Source organism: Scyliorhinus torazame, chromosome 3 (assembly GCF_047496885.1).
Source record: "Scyliorhinus torazame isolate Kashiwa2021f chromosome 3, sScyTor2.1, whole genome shotgun sequence".
NCBI lineage: Eukaryota > Metazoa > Chordata > Chondrichthyes > Carcharhiniformes > Scyliorhinidae > Scyliorhinus > Scyliorhinus torazame.
In genome coordinates this window covers 246728524-246750352 of record NC_092709.1, presented here as the reverse complement: position 1 = coordinate 246750352, position 21829 = coordinate 246728524, and the positions used below count along the sequence as shown (strand labels likewise).

Here is a 21829-nt window from a genome sequence, read left to right as displayed (position 1 = left end):
CTAGGAAGGAGCTCAAGAAAGGGCTTAGGAGGGCTAGGAGAGGGTATGAGAAGTCTTGGCGGGTAGGATCAAGAAAAACTCCAAGGCTTTTTACACTTATGTGAGGAATAAAAGAATGACCAAGGTGAAGTTAGGGCCGGTCAAGGACAGTAGTGGAAACGTGTGCATGGAGTCTGAAGATATAGGAGAGGCCCTAAATGAATACTTTTCTTCAGTGTTCACAAAGGAGAGGGGCCATGTAGTTGAGGAGGATAGTGCGATACAGGCTGGTAGGCTGGAGGAGGTAGATATTCGGAAGAAAGATGTGTTAGAAATTTTGAGAAGCCTGAGGATAGGTAAGTCTCCTGGGCCTGATGGGATTGTGGTAAACCACTGTTGCACCTGTAATAGGTGATGTAAAGTAGGACCTGTACTACAGGTTCGCCGGTAGTCCCTGCCTGCTGGCTCCACCCAGTAGGCGGAGTATAAATATGTGTGTCCTCCATTCAGCAGCCATTTTGCCAGCTGCTGTGGGAGGCCACACATCTTAGAGCAATAAAGCCTCAGTTGTATCCAACTCTAGTCTTTGTTCAATTGATCGTGCCTCAGGGATATACCCTAGGATTCTTTGGGAGGCGAGGGATGAGATTGCAGAGCCTTTGGCTTTGACCTTTATGTCCTCACTGTCTACAGGAATAGTGCCAGTAGACTGGAGACAGGCGAATGTTGTCCCCTTGTTCAAGAAAGGGAATAGGTGTAACCCTGGGAATTATAGGCCAGTTAGTCTCACTTCGGTCATAGGTAAATTATTGGAAAGGGCCCTGAGGGATAGGATTTATGATCATTTGGAAAGATACAGATTAATCCAGGATAGTCGGCACTGATTTGTGAGGGGTAAGTCTTGCCTCACAAGCTTGATTGTATTCTTTGAGGAGGTAACTAAGTACATAGATGAAGGCAGAGCAGTTGATGTCGTATACATGGATTTTAGTAAGGAGTTTGATAAGGTGCCCCATGGTCGGCTCATGCAGAAAGTAAGAATCATAGAATTTCATAGAATTTACAGTGCAGAAGGAGGCCATTCGACCCATCGAGTCTGCACCGGCTCTTGGAAAGAGCACCCTACCCAAGTCCACACCTCCACCCTATCCCCATAGTCCAGTAACCCCACCCAGCACTAAGGGCAATTTTGGACACTAAGGGCAATTTATCATGGCCAATCCACCTAACCTGCACATCTTTGGACTGTGGGAGGAAACCGGAGCACCCGGAGGAAACCCACGCACACACAGGGAGAACGTGCAGACTCCGCACAGACAGTGACCCAGCGGGGAATCGAACCTGGGACCCTGGAGCTGTGAAGCAATTGTGCTAACCACCATGCTACCGTGCTGCCCAGGGCATGGCATAGAGGGAAATCTGGCCAATTGGATCAGTAATTGGCTATCACATAGAAGAGGGTGGTGGTAGATGGTAAATTTTCATCCTGGAGCCCAGTCACCAGCAGTGTACCACAGGGATCAGTGCTGGGTCCTCTGCTATTTGTGATTTTTATCAATGACTTGGATGATGGAGTTGAAGGTTGGTTAGTAAATTTGCTGATGACACCAAGATTGGTGGAGTAGTGGATAATGTGGAGGGCTGTTGTCGGCTTCAAAGAAACATTGATAGGATGCAGAGCTGGGCTGAAAAGCGGCAGATGGAGTTTAACCCTGATAAGTGGGAGGTGATTCATTTTGGTAGGCCAAATTTGAATGCGGATTACAGGGTTAACGGCAGGGTTCTAAAGAATGTGGAGGAGCAGAGAGATCTCGGCGTTCATGTCCATAGATCTCTGAAAGTTGCCACCCAAGTGGATAGAGCCATGAAGAAAGCCTATCGTGTGTTAGCATTTATTAACAGGGGGATTGAGTTTAAGAGCCGTGAGGTTATGCTGCAATTGTACAAGGCCTTGGTTAGAACACATTTGGAGTATTGTGTGCAGTTCTGGTCACTTCATTATAGGAAGGATGTGGAAGCATTGGAAAGGGTGCAAAGGAGATTTACCAGGATGCTGCCTGGATTGGAGGAAAGGTTAAGGGAGCGAGGGCTTTTCTCATTGGAGCGAAGGAGGATGAGAGGTGACTTAATTGAGGTGTATCAGATGATGAGAGGGATAGATAGAGTGGACATTAAGTGACTTTTTCCTCGGGTGAATGTTACAAGGGGGCATAACTATAAGGTTCATGGTGGAAGATATAGGAGGGATGTCAGAGGCTGATTCTTTACTCAGAGAGTGGTTGGGGCGTGGAACGCACTCCCAGCTATGGAGTCGGACACTTTAGGAACTTTCAAACGGTTATTGGATAGGCATATGGAGTGCACTAGAATGATTGGGAGGAGGTTGATTTGATCTTAGTTTCATACTAGTTCGGCACAACATCGTGGACTGAAGAGCCTGTACTGTGCTGTACAGTTCTATGTAAACCTCAAGGACTGTGTGGGCTCCCAGCAGCTACCTGGATGCTGGCTATCTGGCCTGATGGCCTCTGATATTTTCGGTTGGTCGCTCACCTTCCAGTCCTCCCATCGGTCCCCTCGACAGCCTTTGGCCAGTACTTCCACCTCACCTCAATGAAGGCTTTGCAGGCTCGCACCCCGAAGTTAGGTAGGAGACCTCACTTTTGCCTCAGGCTGCCCGTTCGACTAAATGCCTGAAACCTGGCTGCTGCTTTGCACCTTTACTCAATGGAAGTTCAGAAACTCTGCATCAAATCAGGAGATCCATGCATGAACTGCTCTAAGTCTCCACCACCTTTGAACGTGTGATAAACTGTTTTGTACCTCGAAAGGAGAATCCACCCAGAGCCTGATGTTGTTCTGTATTTCCTGCTGATAGGCTAATTCGAATTTCCTGAGCCTATCAGCAAATTTAGGCTCTGATTAATTTTCCCATGATGTTCCCATCACAAATGTCACCTCTTCATATGGGGCTCCTCCATTGGCTGGGGCCATACACTGCAGCATTGTGTGTTTCATTGAAAATCCACCCCTGGAGGCAGGCGGACAGACTCTCAAGGCTGTAAGAGTTTGGTTTAGTCATCAACATCAGGAAGCCAAATTTCATGATCCTGGATGTTGCATACCACCATCCATCAGCATTGATAATGCTGATAGATTGTTGATAGCTTCATATATCTCGGCTCCACAATCACCCACAATTGTCATTTGATGCTGAAATCAACGCATGCGTTTCAAAAGCTGCAGCTGTTATGTCCAAGCTGAGTAAGAGTGTGTGGAACATTAGCAAACCTGACTGAGAATATCAAACTGAGAGTCTATCACGCCTGCTTCCACAGTGTGCTCCTCAAAAGTGGTGAGACATGGAAAACATGTGTTAGACAGTAATGAAGGTTGAATAGTTTCCACGTTCGCTGATGTATCCTCAGTACCTCCTGGCAGTACAAGATCATCAACTCAGCGGCACGGTAGCACAGTGGTTAGCACTGTTGCTTCACAGCTTCAAGGTCCCAGGTTCAATTGCCAGCTTGGGTCACTGTCTGTGTGGAGTTTGCACGTTCTCCCAGTGTTTACGTGGGTTTCCTCCGGGTGCTCTGGTTTCCTCCCATAGTCCGAAGATGTGCGGGTTAGGTGGATTGGCCAAGCTAAATTTCCCTTAGTGTCCAAAAAGATTAGGTGGGTTACTGGGTTACAGGGAGAGGGTGCAGTTGTGGGCTTAAGTGGGGTGCTCTTTCCAAGGGCCTTTGCAGACTCGATGGGCCGAATGGCCTCCTTCTGCAAATTCTATGATCCTATGAACATACTAATTCCACCCGCAAGTAGTCATTGCTAGCCAATGATGACGGCGTTGGCTCAGCCATATTCATCTAATGGATAACAGCCAAATACTCAATGACCTTTTGTACGATGAATTGGCCACTGGCTCACAATCTGCTGCATGTGCATAGCTCCCCATAAGGACATCTGCCAGTGAGAAACAAACTTGGCAAATATTTGGCCATAACTTCCTCAGAGTCATAGATTATCATAGAATTTACAGTGCAGAAGGAGGCTATTCGGTCCATCAAGTCTGCACCGGCTCTTGGAAAGAGCACCCTACCTAAGCCCACACCTCCACCCTATCCCCATAACCCAGTAACCCCACCCAACACTAAGGGCAATTTTGGACACTAAGGGCTATTTATCATGGCCAATCCACCTGCCCATCTTTGGACTGTGGGAGGAAACCGGAGCACCCGGAGAAAACGCACGCACACACTGGGAGGATGTGCAGACTCAGCACAGACAGTGACCCAAGCCAGAATCGAACCTGGGACCCTGGAGCTGTGAAGCAATTGTGCTATCCACAATGCTACCGTGCTGCCCGTACCATGCTACCTAGAGTGGCAATCAGCAGCAGACCGTCACTCCATACCAACTTATCTGCACAAACTCTTAAGTAGCTGCCTTGCCTAACCTTCCTGACTCAGGTCAGGTCAGACTCAAGAAGCAAATTAGTCTGCAATTCCAGTGGTGAACAGTAAAAGAATTGGGAAAAAGTAGGACCAAGCTTTTTATAGCTCTATATGCTGGAAAGTAGGTGAGTTTAAAGATCCCAATGAAAGGAAGAAGGTAGTGTTCTAAGATAAGTGAATGGGATGTGGGGCTTGGTGGGAGCGGGCGCGGGTAGAAATCCGGACATGGGAGGAGGGTGGGAACTTCGGATATCATATAGGAGCTGGTTGGAGTCGAACATCAGTGGCGGGGGAGGGGGGGAATTGGATATTGGAGAGGTAAGTCGGACATCAGGGGCAGTTTGGACATTGTTGGTAGGGGAATCGAACTGGGTTTTGGACATTGGGGGTGTGACTCTGACATCAAGATTGGAGAGTCAGACATCAGGGAGGGAGAGCCAGACATTGCGGCTGGGGGGGGGAGGGTCAGGGGCTTGGGGCGGGTTGGCTGGGAAGGGAGCGGGGCAGCGGCTATTCGGGTGAGGGGTCGTTGGGCCAGTGTAAGGTAGGGCCCAGTCAGGTTGAGGGGGTCAGGTTGGAGGAGTTGGTGGGGGATCTGTGCACGTGAGGTGGGGTATACCATTGGGGGCGTGGGATGCTGAGTTGGGGGGAGGATTTGCAGTGTTCCAGGGGGGGGGGGTTCATGGGTGTGGGACGTGTCGTGTGCGGGGCTCAGTCTGGGTGTTTAATATAGTTACTCTGAAGTTAGAAGTGCTTTTTTCGCTTCTAACTTTTAGAGTCATTCTGAGGGCAAACTGGCAGAACCATCTGAAGTTCGCGATTTCAATCATTTTTTCAGATGGTTCCCAGCACAGTGCACTTGCCCAGAGGAAGTTAGCCCTTCTGGTCAATTGACGGGTAAACCGTTAACTGGTAATTTCCAAGAGGGATTCGCCAGCACATCACTGCGGTACCCCTTAATCTAAAGCTGGGAAGCAAGGAAGTTACAGTGACATTGTCTGAAACTGCAAAATTACAGGAGACTGCTGCTGAATAATTTTGCTGTAACTCACAAGAAGGAAGATGATACACCAGGGCAGAGGAAGGGAGCCTGGGTCATGAATTTAATGCTGAAGGCCTTTGCAGTAGAAATGGACAGGTGGAGATAAGCCATGGATCAATGGGTGTGGAGGGGGTAGGGTGCGTAGTTGACAGGAGGCCTCAATGATTTCTCTCGGAAGGAAATATGAATGTGGCCAGGAAAGTCAGTTCCTAACACCTGGATCAGAGGACTTAGTAGCAGTGCCAAAAGAAGTCTAATGACCTTACACAAATAGTTAATGGATCTTAACATGGCATTTCCTACCCACCATACTACCAAGCTCTCATGCTACTCATTACGTCACATCCACATCACTCTTCCGACAGCAATCCCTGGCATTCTGGACTCAGAAATGGGCCAGAATTTCCCGTTGTGGGGCAGTGTATAAACGGGAAACCCCACTGACGGCTGCGGGAGCAGAAGATCCCACCGCTGGCCCATGGCGGGCCGTTTCCGCCGCCACATGGGCGTGTGGAAAATCCCACCCATGATATTCCGATACTCCCCCTTGTTGTCACTCACCTACCAATGATGCCGGCCTCATACCCACCTCTCTCTGCTTCCGCAATACCTCCAGTTAATAACTATGGTGGGCACATCACTCTAACATAGTGCAACAAAATCACTAATATTCATCTCTCCCTCTTGATGGATAAGGTGGGGTACAACAGAAGAGATCATGGTGAAAATCCAATTCCAAGTTGACAGAGGGCCTTGTGCAGAGTTTACCCTCTCTGCAGACTCTGCCCCACTTTCCTAATGTGATGCAGACCCAGTGGCATGGCCATTGCTGAACTTAAAAGACAATTAAGAATTGTTTTAACCCACGGGTGGCATGTGGCGCAGTGATTAGCACTAGGACTGTGGTGCTGAAGACCCGGGTACGAATCCCGGCCCTGGGTCACTGTCCGTGTGGAGTTTGCACATTCTCCTCATGTCTGCGTGGGTCTCACCCCCACAACCCAAAAATGTGCAGGTTAGGTGGCTTGGCCACACTAAATTGCCCCTTAATTGGAAAAAAAAACAATTTAAAAAAAGATTTGTTTTATCCTCAGTTCTGGATTTCCTAGCCAGTGCATCTGTTTTGAGACCTTTGCAGAAATACCTGAGAGGGTTCAGCTGATCGGTCAGCGATTCTACTGAGTTGTCCACATTCCTTCCTTGAGAACTGTGTGGAGCAGCCCTGTTTACCAGTCCTGGCTATATCCATCATCTCTTCCATTATGTTAAAGAACATGCAATTCAAATCAGAAACATTCTCACAATCCAAATGGAGAAATTGAATTAAGTTGCACTGCAGATGAGATTGCCAAATTTTAATAAGGTAATTAATTCAATGCCAAATATAATACATGCTTTAATTTCTTTGCCAACTGATCAACCCAAATGTATTTCTTTGAAGGAAATGTACCAACTCTGCTAATCCTATAAAGTGCTCTCCTATTGATCCCAGCAAAGCTGAAGAAGACTGCTATTTTGTGGAATCCATGGCTGGGAACCTTTGAATGCCTGTGCCAGTCAGAACTTGGCTGCAGGCTATTGCATTTCGGCTGTTGCTGGAGCAGTTTGGCATCGCAGACTTGTCAGAACCCATAGTGGATTGTTCTTGAGGGGATAGCAAAGGAGCATGAAGACACACACAGATCCTGAGAGAAGTCCAACTGCTTAGCAGCAAGGATCAGCATGTCCAGAGGAGGGTTGAAAAGGTGAGTTACTTTAATTTTTGTAAAGATTTGTTGGGGAGCGCAAAGGAATTGGAGTGCCATAGAGAATCCTTAGGCATCCCTTTCCCTCGACTTCCCAAGATCACAATGGATTCCATGTTCTTCACTTGCCTTGCCAGGGACAATTCCCACTAGACACTCAGACTCACCCAGCTAAATCAAGTAAATTCCAGAGTTGAATTCACTGGACCTTAAACTCACCATCCTACGCTATTATTCTCCCACCATGAATGTCATTGGTTAGATGGAACAATGTATTGGATTATTAAACAACCTGTGAGCTACCCAGGTACAAAATATCAATTAACCAATAAAACCTTGCACTTCCAAATTTATCCAACCTTCACCCCAACATCACAAATGAAGAATCTTACTAAATGTTTTATGTCAATCAATAAACTAATAACTTTTCCACTTTGGTAAATAAGTAATTTGAACTGACAAAGGCACGGTGCAACTCACACTGACTTACGATCTTTAGAATCCCCTGATATTTACTTGATTACTTCAAATCCTTCAAGGATGCAGCACAAGAAGCTTTTGGGAGCAACTCTTTTCACTCAAGCATTGGAAAAGTGATAGAATATAACAGCTACTGGCTCCATGCATTTACAATAAGCACATCCCCCTATTCTAACTGCATTAATTTGAGTTATTCTTCAATACCATTTTACAACACAGCTTGTATTTCTTGTTCAGTTTAGAAAAATACCAAATAACATGCACTACACTGCTAAAGAAAAGCAGCAAGATTCTCCCCCGACAGGATTCTTCATAGCGCTGGAAAAGCACTTACACCGCGTGTATACTGACAGCCTGGGATGGCCACAGTGGGAAATCCCATTGGCAGGTGTTGGGAATGGGAATACCCCTGCCGATGAGGGCCCGTCTCCCATGGAAACACGGCAGGCGGACCAGAGAATCCTGCCCAAGAAGTATTTTGAGATGGACATATGTTTATAATAATATTGCATAAAATAATATTGCAATTAATAACTTGTGCTTTTCTTTGACTAGGGACACGATCATACGGTCTCGTCACGCCCAACTCGGTTTCTGCACTGTCGAGGAATTAATATAAGCGCGGCTTTCCTCGTTGAGGCCTGATAGAAAATAGAGTCCCATTTGATAGCGGGGTCGTTCTTGGCGCTGCAGGCGCCGAGAAACACCCTGCTAAACGTGCCCAAAACAGGTCTCTGGCTTTTTTTGCCGTTAAATTGCGCCCATTGTATTCTGAACCTAAGAACACAATTTTATGGCCACCCTGCACCCGGAAAACAACGCGCTGTGGAACAGCGTCGCCGTTAGAAGCTGGGTTACTTTGCTCCCGGGAACTATCTTGCTCAGAACCGCCTCGTGTGGCCTAACGCAATCTCTCAAGACGTTGCGATGTCACTCCATTGTGGGCGGGATCATGTTTTAGCAATTCTGCACATTAAAGCGATCCAGCTAGTCTCACTATAATGTGAAAATTTCAGAGGTACCGAAGGATCTATCCCCATCACCTCGGAGACTTTGCCGAGCACCCTTCAGTACAGGCCTCCATAATCAGGGTGCAGATGGAACGGCACTCGTGGGTGATCCCAGGGGATCGGAGGCCCCCAGGTACATGCCCTTTGGGCAGGGTGGTACCCTGGTGCCACCTGGCCTCTCTGGCACAGCCAGCTGGCAGGGCGCTGCCAGGCTGGCACTGCCAAGATGCCAAGCTGGCATTTATTTTGCATGGTGGCGATCTGGCAAGTGGTGCCCTGTGTGGGGTTGGGGCTTTAGAGATTAGGCGGCATTTAAAAATGGCATCCTGGTTGCCATTACTCCTCAGTGCACAAAACGGAGCTAAGTGTGGCCTCGGCCGTGTGTTCCCTGCTGAGCCGCCTATCTAACGCGAGTGTCATTTTATCGTGTTGTGTTTCTCAGTGCTGTGAGCACAGAGAAAGATGCAGCTGAACACACTTGCTCTAGAGCTTTCTTCCCATTTAGTTAAATTCTGCCCATAACCTCTTTGATTTACTGATACAGCAATTTAACTTAACATTCTGATTCTTGTCATATTTACCCTTTCAAATGGTCACTGATTCTAACTAGGCTTGATTAATTTCCTCACAAAGACTTTAAACTGCAAATTCCAGTGGTGATATACTTAATTTGTGGTGGACACTCAACAGCACAATAATTAGTAGTGGACCTTTTGCTTCAGAACGCTGGTGAAAATCATCTCCATAGGGCTTTTCATGTGTGTTTATGAAAATAAGCCTTGGTCAAAATATACCCTCGTCCATTTTTCCATTCCATATGCTGATTAAATCTTATTCCTTTCAGACAGCAGGGTAACATTTTCCACTAAACGCAAGCTGTTTGTTTTGAATGGATCACTCAAGGATTACAAATTGTATGCTATTATCAGAACAGTTAATTCAGGGTTTATTTTGGCAAACTGATTAACAGCCATTTCAGGACACGTCCTTCAGTAAGTTTCTGACTGCGTACAAAGCTGCTTTCAGCTATGACAATACCATAACATAGGAAAGATCGATAGAAATTCTCCAAGGCCTGAGTGATGAAGAGCAACAATTTGAATAGGTCACAAAAGGGCAAGACTACACAATGTAGAAGTACGCCATTCTTACAGTGCTGGAAGAATCACAGTCTAGGGAACATGTCGAACAGCACTCTGTTAAAGGAATATTGTTCAGCAATAAGCTTTGACTCACAAACTCAGTTCTGGAAACAAGGGTCAATCTGCATTTGTAATTTTTAATAATTATTGTTGTTGTTTTGATTGCTGACTGGACATAACTCACATTATTAAATGCTTATCCAGGAATTCTACACTATGCTTCCCCCCCACCCACCCAAATTGCTTCCACAGTTTTGCTCTGTTTCCCTTATGAAATTTAAGTTACAATACAAATTGATGCTGTCATATTTGATATACCGAAATTAAAGCATTTCAAAGCTATTTTACAACAATCGACTTGCTTATCATATGGATTAGACCATGATGTGGAGATGCCGGCGTTAGACTGGGGTGATGAAGGAGCAGTGCTCCGAAAGCTAGTGTTTGAAACAAACCTGTTGGACTTTAACCTGGTGTTGTAGAATTAGACCACGATAATATTTTTTTAAATGATGTGCATGATGATTGATCAATGAGAGATGCATGTACACAGTAATGATGCAACAAATTGCTTTCATTGTGATTTGACTTCATAAAAAATGAAAATAAAGTCAATAAAACTCTCCAGCACCACGATATATATGTAATGCGAGCAGAGTATGATGTGATGCACCGTTCATCGTTTATACTGGGTTCTGCAATAAATTATAGTGAGAAATGAATTGTCAGGTTTCAGCTTTATTGGGCTGGTAATATGTACACTGTGTACCTGTACCCTTGGGTATCTTAGACTATGGATATGTTTGAATAACAAACAGCAACTGCTAAATGTGGAGGTGCTTATGGGATTAACTATGACATTGTTTAATTAGGAAACCATGTACTAGGATATTACAGTCTAGGTTTCAACACCTACCTTTTCCTGGTACTGTCGCCTTGATGAATCTAAAGACTGGATGAGCGCTGTTGCATGGCCAACAAACATTGCGTAGCATGTGGCTCCCACTATCATGCTCAACATGGTTATCCAGAGATCAGACATTGACACTGGCGCCCGAGCTCCATAGCCTATGCAAAGCATGTGGCTCATAGCTTTGAACAGTGCATAGGAATACTGCATCCCCCATGAATCATTCTGCATAGAGAGAAAAACAGAATCAGCCAGTCAGCAAAAAAAAACTTCTGAAAGACTTCATTTTCAATTTTATTATTAGAAATGTAAGGGATCACTAGCTACTGACACAGCAAGCTTCTATCATTTCCTTCAAGCCTGAGAGCAACTACTGGGTCTTCAGAGACTGCCACACTCTGCTCTGCTTTTCATATTTTGGTTATGATTCTGATTTTCAGAGCGTGGTCTGGTACTATCATATCTCCCACTTTTATATCTTCAGTGCCTCTCTGTTTTTTTTATCCTTTCTGCTGAATCATTTGCTCTTTAATCTTTTTAGTCATATTTCTTCTGCCACATCAAAATAGATAGATGGACAGGAAGATACATGGACAAATAATGGAAGTCAATATGTATACAGTTACTTAAGTAGGTAATATAAAGATATACAATATATAAGTAGGTGAGACAAACATACACAAAAAGCATACAAAAGTATCTGGAAAGGTGTTTTATGTGTAAACATGCAGATAGATTATGGGCGGGGTTTTCCGGTCCCCCAGCCATGCTGTTGGCGGCATGCCATTCCCTGGTGGTGGGATTCACTACTCACACCGCTTGTCAGTGGGCTTTCCCATTGAATCCATCCCACGCCACTGGGAAACCCGTGGGTGGAAATGCACTGCTGGCCGGAACAGTGAATCGCAATGGCCAGAGAAGTCCAGCGAAATAAGAAAGCATGCATGTAGAAAGCGGTATTAAAAAACAAATGAATCACTTGAACCATGGTTGACGCATCACCACTGTATTTTAAAATAAACATTTTTTGGAGATGTAAGCACGAGAGCAGACATTCTAAAAAGTACTTGTAAAAATTTCTGTCCAGACATAGAGGGCGGGATTCTCCGACCCCCCCCGTCGGGTCGGAGAATCTCCGGGAGGCGATGTGAATCCCGCCACGCCGGCACGCCGCCGGCTGCCGTATTCTCCGGCACTGGTTTTCGGGCGGGGTTCACGCCACGCTGGTTGGGGGCCGTTGGCAGTGGCCCACCCAGCAATTCTCCGGGCCCCGATGGGCCGAGTGGTCGTCGGTTTCTGGCCCGTCCCGCCGGTGTGGATTAGACATGGTCCCACACGGCGAGACCTGGTAGGTAAGTCGGCTGGGGCGGTCCCCGGGAGGGCGGGGGGTGATCCGACCCCAGGGTGGGCCCCCACGGTGGCCTGGCCTGCGATCGGGTTCCACCAATCTGCGGGCGGGCCTGTGCAGTGCGGGCACTTCTTCCTTCCGCACCGGCCCCTGTAGGGCTCCGCCATGGCCGGCACGGAGAAGACACCCCCCTGCGCATGCGCCAGAATACGCCGGCGGTTCCACGCATGCGCGGGATCACGCCGGCCCTTTGGCGCATGCATGGATTCGTGCAATCCCTTCGACGCCCGCTACCTCCGGTCGGCCCGACGCCAGAGTGGTTTGCTCCGTTTTTGACGCCGGAGTCGCGCCATCGCGCCGATTGTGGAGAATCCCGCTTAGAAACTGGTGTGTCATCTCTGTGTATCTCTCAAGCATAAACTGAACAATTGGCAACGCTGTGGAGAAAAACTTTAATTGACTGGCTCCACTGCATTTCCTTTCTTCGCCGAGAGATGCCATGGGATTGATGGATTTCAGGCTTCAAAACCTACTTGCTCGCTACAGAGATGGACAGTCTGGATGTCGCAGTGACATGCAAGGATGTGATACTCATAAGTTGTCTCAGAGCAGAGGCTGGTGAATATTTGACCAGCTCACAGAAGACACATCTGCATTGGGTACGGTGGTAAGTGTCCTTGAAAATACTTTGGGCCAAAGAAAACTATGATCATTGAACGATATACATTCCACCACAGATGTAATAGAGCGCATCACAGTCAGATTAACCGCTGCTTAAAGTGGAACCACTTTGTCAAGGTGTGCAGGTTGTTGAAAAAGAGGACTTCATGGGTTTGACACTTGGATGAATATCTTCCTGTGGGTGAGGCACGGCATTATGGATGGTAAAGCACCAGGTAGGTCATTTAAAGGAATGCCCAGTTGAGATTGCAGGCATTTCAGTATGGAAATAATTATATTAAGCGACAACCTTCTCTCATTCCTACGACAGACAATCTTCAAGCTTACAATTACTATTATTGTGGTTTTGGGAATGACCACAATTCCATTATACTACAAAAACATAATCCTAGACAGGTTCACATTCTATGTAGCTAAAGGCCTTATGAGGTGCAAGCCTGTTCGATTAACCTGTTCGATAAACCTGGTGTCAAACTCAAATATCTCACCAGAGCACACATTAATGTGATTGGTGACATTGACTATGAACAGCATTATCATTCCTTATTTACTGGATTTGGGGAAATTAAGGGGCACTGTCATGCTCCTTGTCTTGACACGTCAATTCGGCCTGTTTCCCCAAACTTGAAATGGTTGTCATTTACAATCCATGCTGGAGTGTTGCAGGAGCTAAAATGATTTGTAGCAGATGGTATCATTGAATGTATTGAGTCATTGATGTGGCTATCAACCTTGCTATTGTGCAATGCAAAACTGGCAAAGTTAGACTATGTGCCAACCTTAAGATCGTTAACTCGGTGCAGAATTTAGTTCATTGAACATTCTGCAGTGCTGAAACATCCCTTTTTGAGTAACATAAGCTATATAATATCAAGTGTGTTTCAGTACTGCAGAATGTTTTATGGACTAAGTTGAGCACCAAGCTCATTCCAGAAGATAATTTCTTCAGTTTCGTCATACGTTGAAAGGGTGCTCAACCAACTTGGTGATATTGTTGTTCATGGAAGGGACAAGGCAGAACACCATCAGCAGTTGCCAGTGGTACACTCTCGACTCGAATGACACAATTTGATGCACAACGAAGACCAATGTACATTTGCAGCATCCGAGATTGACTTTCTAAGGTGCAGTGTGACAGCAGCTGGAGTAAAGCCAAGAAACAACAACGCCAAAGCTATTCATGAGCTTCCAACTCCACCTAGCATGAAAAAGTTGGAATTGTCCCTTGGTACGACCAACTTCTATTACAGGTTTGTTCTGGAATATGCAGAGATCACTGAGTCTCTTTGAAAGCTACTGCGCAGAAATGGACAGTGGGAACAGCAACCAATCAGTGCACACGAACAGGCGCTGGGGTGTGGTGACTAGGGGGATTTTCACAGTAACTTAATTTCAATGTTAATGTAAGCTTACTTGTGACACTAATAAAGATTATTATTATATCCCACAACCCAAAGATGTGCAAGATCAGTGGATTGGCCACGCTAAATTGCCACTTAATTGGAAAAAATGAATTGGCTACTCTAAATTTATTTTTAATAGATTATTATTATAAAAATAGCATTTGCTACGTTAAAGACGGCGATAGCATTTCGACCAGTCGCAGTTCAACCCACATGTGGAAACTCTGTCATAGGAAATCTGATAGGAGCTGTACGCTTACATTACATTGAAGAATGTGAACGCTTAATCACTTAGATATCAAGCCCGTTGTTGGAAGCTGAATTCAAATTCTCTACTGACAGCACTAGCCTGCATCTACACTTATGAACATTGGCATATGTATCTATCAGTTAGGAAATTCACTCCCCGCACCAATCACCAAGCACTGGCTACATTGTTAGCATGTCAGGATCTGGTCATCGATCCCTCAGCCTTGACAGATGGTCAGAGAGTCTTCATCAGTAGCCCTTCGAGGTTGAGAATATTTTGGACTCACATAACTGAATAGCTGACATTCTTTGCCGTGTTATTTTCACAGACAGCGTTAGCAATGACAAAGGGGTTTGCAATATTGAGGACTATGTGATCAGAGTTATTACAAATCTTGTGATGTAGATAGAGTTGAAGGTAGAATTGTTGTCAAACAGTATACTGCAGGAAGTAAACCAGCACGAAATAGAGGAAAAAGTGGTTCTATCCTTTAGGGTATGCAATGAGCTCGCACTGTTTGACGACACTGTCACACATAGAACACTGATGGTTAACACAAAAGTGCTACAGCAACATGAATTGCATTGTGTCCATGATGAATATCTAGGTGTTGTTAAGATGATACATTGATCCTGTGTAGTTGGCCTCCAATAGATTTCTGCTTAGAAGAATTCATTGGAAGGTGGGTAACTTGCACACTTAGTTAAAAATTTGTTAAACCATGTCCCGCACCTCTACAACCAACTCAAAGGCCAACACAAATATTGCAACAACTCCAAGTATATATTTTTGGAGAAGTACAAAGCCCCTAGTAGTCAATATCTGTTTTATTACTTGTTAATGATCTGCATAGCAAATGGCCAGAAATTACTACAATAAATTCCATTACCATCACTTTGGCCATTGACATTCTGGACAAATTGGTGTCAAAATGGGGTTCACCAGAGAATATCATTACAGACAATGGACCACAGTTAATTTCCAGTCAGCTCAGAGTTCCCAGCAAGCTACATCATTCGTCCACATCTGACATTGCGAATGGTGGCAACAAATAATTCAGCAGACTGATATGGGGCAGTCTGAGAGCGTGTATGTCATAGGGGAATTATTTGAACAGTCCATTCATTTCCCGTTTCGCACATATCGATCTACCCCATACTCTGTGATGGAAAAGAACCAGCCAAAAGTATGATCGTTCGTATTTTCTGCAAGCCACTGACAATTCTTACGTTGTCACTGTTATCAACCATGAAGATCAGAGTAAAAGTAGAAGAAATTGCAGAATGACAAGGTAAAGCAAGAGTATTCTTCAACAAGGGAACATGTACATGCAAGGGCTCACATCAATCGCCAAACCACAAGTACAACCTTGAACGGTACCAACACTTATCTATTGGATCACAACACAAAGTGGAATGCAACAGGCTGATAGTGAGTAGACAAGGATATTTTGAGGACAATGATGATGAGGATGCATTTCCTTTCCGATGTGTGACTGCAATGTTGATCATCCACCTCACTGAATTGATCTTAGAGGACCTGCACAGAACCTAAACTTTAGGTGTATTGATCTTAGCACCACCAGCAAACACGTTTATATCTCAAAAAACTATTGCTGCATTTAAGGCACATAGAATCATAGAATTTACAGTGCAGAAGGTGGCCATTCGGCCCATCGAGTCTGCACCGGCCCTTGGAAAGAGCACCCTACTTAAGCCCACCCTATCCCTGTAACCCAGTAACCCCACCTAACCTTTTTTTGGACGGGAAGGGCAATTTAGCATGGCCAATCCACCTAACCTGCACATCTTTGGACTGTGGGAGGAAACTAGAGCACCCGGAGGAAACACACACAGACACAGGAAGAACGTGCAGATTCGACACAGACAGTGTCACAAGCCGGGAATCGAATCTGGGACCCTGGAGGTGTGAAGCAACAGTGCTAACCGCTGAGCTACAGTCCCTCCCCTTGCTACAGTGCTGCCCCTCCAAGAAATGACGTGATCTACACATATCTGTTTTCGCGATGGTTTAACTTAAAATAAGTTTCTTTACCTTTCCAAGGGGGAAACGACATCAAACCCGATTGCTCAGTTGTTCAATGTTTGATTATGTGTGTCTGTTAACTGTTCTTTATTGTCTGTGTGCTTTTGGGATATGGTTCCAGAGAAATAGGAACTAAACTGAAGCAAAACGCTGTAAGCATGAGAGTAGACATTCAAAAAAACTCGTGAACTGAATTTTTCGGATGGCATGGGCTCGATCCCCACCATCCCGAAAATCAGCAGGGGACGTTGCCTCGCCGACTCAGACAGGCCTGTTGTCATTTCATGCTCAAATGAGTGTTGATTGCCAGCAGACAGGACATCCGTCCGCAGTGGGAAGGAAGTCTCGCCTTGGGACAGGCGTCATCCATCCAGACACAGTGCTGCAGTGTCCAGAAGAGGCACTGCAGTCCATGCCTAGGATAAATTCAGGGAGCCTGTGTGTGGTATGTTGCAGGGTTCCTGGGGACGGGAGGGGGAAGGATGTCTAAGGGTTGAGGGAGGCGATACAAGTGGGTAATCGGGGATTACGTTGGGTGGGGTAGGGAGGTCCAGAGATATCCGGTCCATGAGGAGTGGAGCTCCCAGTGAGAAAGGGACTTCTGATGGAGATGCCCACTCCCCCTTACTACTCGAGATCAAGATAAGTGATTTTTTTTCTGTTTCCCACTCTCAGCTATCTGACACCTGCCGAATTAAAGTTGAGCAGGGGGTAGCCGTTGAGTGGCCATTAAGCCATGACTCAAGGATTCCCTGTCTGAGGCTCTGCCTTGTCCAATGCAAAATCACATCCAGGTTAGGGCAGGCGGGAACCTCTGGAGATCTTCCCTCCACCGCTTTGAACCTCATAGTCACCCAACCCCAGTCAGCCTGCTTCTACCTCCTCCCCCAAAACAACAAACACGACTACACCAGTAGGCCCATTGTGTCAGCCTGTTCCTACCCCACCAAACTCACTTCTTCCTATCTTGACTCCATACTCTCTCCTCTTGTCCAATCCCTTCCCACCTACATCCATGATTCCTCTGAAGCCCTAGATCATATCAATAACTTCCAGTTCTCTGGTTCTAACCGCCTCCCTTACACCATGGATGTCCAATCCCTCTGTACCTCCATTCCCCTCCAGGATAGTCTGAGAGTTCTCTGCTTTTTCCTCGAACAGAGGCCTGAACAATGCCCATCCACCATCACTCTCCTCCATCTGGCTGAACCTGTCCTCTCACTGAACAATTTCTCCTTTAACCCATCTCACTTCCTCCAAACCAAAGGTGTGGATATGGTACCCAGTTTTGTATGTCTCTTTGTGGGATATGCAGAAGATTCTCTGTTCTAGTCATACTCCAGCCCCATCCTACAACTCTTTTATCGGTACATCGACAAAGTTTTTGGTGCTGCTTCATGTTCCCATCTGGATCTGGATAAATTGATTAATTTTGTTTCCAATTTCCACCCCTATATCACCTTCACATGGTCCATCTCTGACACTTGCCTTCCCTATCCTTGGCCTCTCTATCTCCATTTCTGAGGATAGACTGTCTACTAGTATCCATTACAAACCCACCAACTCCCACAGCTACCTTGACTGCAGCTCTTCACACCTCAGTGCACACTGTTGATTATTCTTTTGAAAAATGAAAATCGCTTATGGTTACAAGTAGGCTTCAAATGAAGTTACTGTGAAAAGCCCCGAGTCACCACATTCCAGCGCCTGTTCGGGGAGGCTGTTACGGGAATTGAACCGTCCTGCTGGCCTGCCTTGGTCTGCTTTAAAAGCCAGCGATTTAGCCCAGTGTGCTAAACCAGCCCCGTCTACTGTGTACGTACTGTGTTCATTCCCTTGGCCGCAGAAAAATACTTTTCACTGTACTTCGGTACATGTGACAATAAATATCAATCAATCAATCAATATCCTGTGAAGGCTCCATCCTCCTATTCTCCCAGTTCCTTCACGTCCGTCGCACCTGTTCTGATAATGCCACGTTACAGAATGGTGCTGCTGACAGGTATTTATTCTTCCTTATTCGTGGTTTCCCACCCACTGTGGTCAACAAGGCTCTCAACGGTGACCGATCCTCTGCTCTTACCCCTGGTCCTCACTTTCACCCCACCAGCCTCCGCATTCAAAGAATCATCCTCCACCAGTTCCACCAACTCCAGCATGATGCCACCACCAAACACATCTTCCCCTCACAGTTCCTGTCAGCATTCTGCAAGGACTGTTTCTTCCGGGATAACCTAGTCCACTCCCCTTCACCCGCAACTTCTTACCCCCTTCCTATGGCACCTTCCTATGCAATTGCAGATGGTGTATTACCTGCCCCTTTACCTCCTCCCTGCTCACCTTCCAAAGGTCTAAATACTTTTCAAGTGAGACAGTGCTTCACGTGCACCTCCTTCATTCTGCTCTGTTGCATTCGTTGCTCCCAATGGGGTCTACTCTACATTGGAGAGACTAAACGCATATTGGGTGACCGCTTTGTAGAAAACCTCTGGTCCATTTGCAAGCAGGACCCAGACCTCCAGGTCGCTTGCCATTTCAACTGATACATCCTGCTTTCATGTCCACGTACCTGTCTTTGGCCTGCTGCAGTGTTCCAGTGAGGCCCAACGCAAACTGGAGGAACAGCACCTCATCTTCTGATTACACCTCCCAGCCTTCCAGACTTAACATTGAGTTCAACAGCTTCAGACTGTGAAGTCTCTTCTCCATGTTCACCCCATCGTTTTTATTTCTATCAATTTATTTTAATTTCTTCTATCGATCTGTTTTTCCCTTACCATTGTCCCCTCCTCCCACTCAAGCTCACTTGAGCCATCTGTTCCTTGTTCCAGGTTGTTCTTTGACACACTGCTCACCTTTGTTCTGCCATTAACACATTCTGATCTCTTAATGTCCCGCTATCAGCAGCCTGCTTAGTCATTATCTCCACGATTTACGGTCCTTTCGTCTTTCTGTCCGTGACATCTTTGTCAATCTCCAACTTTCATTGACCCGCTCCCTCTCACCAGCCCCACTGCCCCGCTCAGCACCGCACCCCCCCACACACAGCAGGGTAAGCCTTATTCTAGTTCCAGTTCTCCCTAGCTTTGACAAAGAGTGAACCAGACTTGGAACATTAGCTTCCTTCTCTCCCCACAGATGCTGTCAGATTTTCCAGTATTTTCTGTTTTTATTTCAGATTCCAGCATCCACAGTAATTTGCTTTTATATCTGAAGAGACCATTTTTAGATATTAGACATTACACTGCATTCAGTTTAAAAGCTCTATAACATTATTTACTGGAGAAGTTAGAATCTTCAGGTTTGACTGTAAGAGACAAGCTGCCAATTTGTGAAAAGGACACATTCTGTCAGTGGGGGCCAGCTCCCAGGCAGGAACCAGCCAGGTGTTAACTCTCAAGTTCTGGATGACAATGTGGGACAGTCTACCATTTGATCGGGCTCCAGGATGTCTGCCGATAATTGATAGCCACACACCAGATATCGGACCACCGATATCAATAAATGCAAGGCAACATACTGGGCTGGATACGCCGATTGTGAGGGCATGTCCTCACACCGGCGTGGGAACGGTGGCGTTTTACGCTCGAAGATTCGGTGCAAAACGGCCACCGATCCTCCATCTAGTTGGAGGCTAGCATGCCGGCAGCACAGAGCACCCGACTCTAGCTGCCGATATGTCCAGGAGAATTGCTGGGTCCGTGGCCGTGCATGCGCACGGCGCCGGCTGCTCACGGACCCGGCATGCAAAATAGTATCCTCCCTTTGGCCGGCTCACGCCCCCCAGTCCATCATCCAACAGTACTCCCAGTCCCCGGCAAAGTCCCCTCTGCCCGCGGATCAGCCCTCCCCCCGATTGTGGCGACACTGGACTGAGTCTGCAGCCGCCACGCTGATTTCCCCACGGATGGGACCACATAAGACTGACTCCGTCGGGAACTCAGCCAGTCGGGGGTCGGAGTACGCCGCTTTGGAGGGGGTGGAGCATCGTGAAAGAGGTGCCACCCCAATTTTCTCGTGAATGTGGATTCTCCAGCCAATCACCGAATGCTATTTTGGCATCGGCGACTGGAGAATCCTGCCCACTGTCTTTGTACTGACTGGATATTTCAATTAACCATGCATACCTTTGATGTGATTGGTTAATTATTCTCATGTACTGTGCATGATGCAAATCCTAATCGATAGTCATGATTGGACATAGATACCTAGTAACAAGTGATTGGTGTATGCTAATTTCTGTAACTTAATGTGAAGTATAACTATCTGTAAGGGCAGGAAGCAGAGTTCTCTGGTGGATGAGCTGCACATGCCACCAGCCCAGTTATAATAAGAACATAAGAACATAAGAACTAGGTGCAGGAGTAGGCCATCTGGCCCCTCGAGCCTGCTCCGCCATTCAATGAGATCATGGCTGATCTTTTGTGGACTCAGCTCCAGTTTCCGGCCCGAATACCACAACCCTTAATCCCTTTATTCTTCAAAAAACTATCTATCTTTATCTTAAAAACATTTAATGAAGGAGCCTCAACTGCTTCACTGGACAAGAAATTCATAGATTCACAACCCTTTGGGTGAAGAAGTTCCTCCTAAACTCAGTCCTAAATCTACTTCCCCTTATTTTGAGGCTATGCCCCCTAGTTCTGCTTTCACCCGCCAGTGGAACAACCTGCCCGCATCTATCCTATCTATTCCCTTCATAATTTTATATGTTTCTATAAGATTCCCTCTCATCTTTCTAAATTCCAACGAGTACAGTCCCAGTCTATTCAACCTCTCCTCGTAATCCAACCCCTTCAGCTCTGGGATTAACCTAGTGAATCTCCTCTGCACACCCTCCAGCACCAGTACGTCCTTTCTCAGGTAAGGAGACTAAAACTGAACACAATACTCCAGGTGTGGCCTCACTAATACCTTATACAATTGCAGCTTAACCTCCCTAGTCTTAAACGCCATCCCTCTAGCAATGAAGGACAAAATTCCATTTGCCTTCTTAATCACCTGTTGCACCTGTAAACCAACTTTTTGCGACTCATGCACTCGCACACCCATGTCTCTCTACACAGCAGCATGTTTTAATATTTTATCATTTAAATAATCATCCCTTTTGCTGTTATTCCTACCAAAATGGATAACCTCACATTTGTCAACATTGTATTCCATCTGCCAGACGCTAGCCCATTCACTTAACCTATCCAAATCCCTCTGCAGACTTCCAGTATCCTCTGTAATAAATGCCTTGTTCCTAACACCAAGAGTCCCCATCTGGTCTCTCATGAGTGTCAGGGTGAAGTACATTATATTCGAATAGCTACACAATTTTTCCCACTACAATATTC

General features: G+C 46.1%; 1 protein-coding gene across 4 annotated transcripts in view; it reads right to left on the bottom strand.

Annotated features, from left to right (window-relative positions):
* Positions 1–21829, bottom strand: part of LOC140409039 (potassium/sodium hyperpolarization-activated cyclic nucleotide-gated channel 1-like) — a 478762-nt gene that overhangs the window by 240809 nt on the left and 216124 nt on the right. For all 4 annotated transcript variants that reach the window (XR_011940266.1, XM_072497079.1, XM_072497078.1 and 1 more), the window contains one exon: positions 10769–10987. Coding sequence is in view for 3 of the 4 variants with exons in the window: in XM_072497079.1 (XP_072353180.1) it covers positions 10769–10987 (219 nt within the window). In the remaining variant the exon portion in view is untranslated. The remainder of the gene's footprint in view (positions 1–10768; positions 10988–21829) is intronic.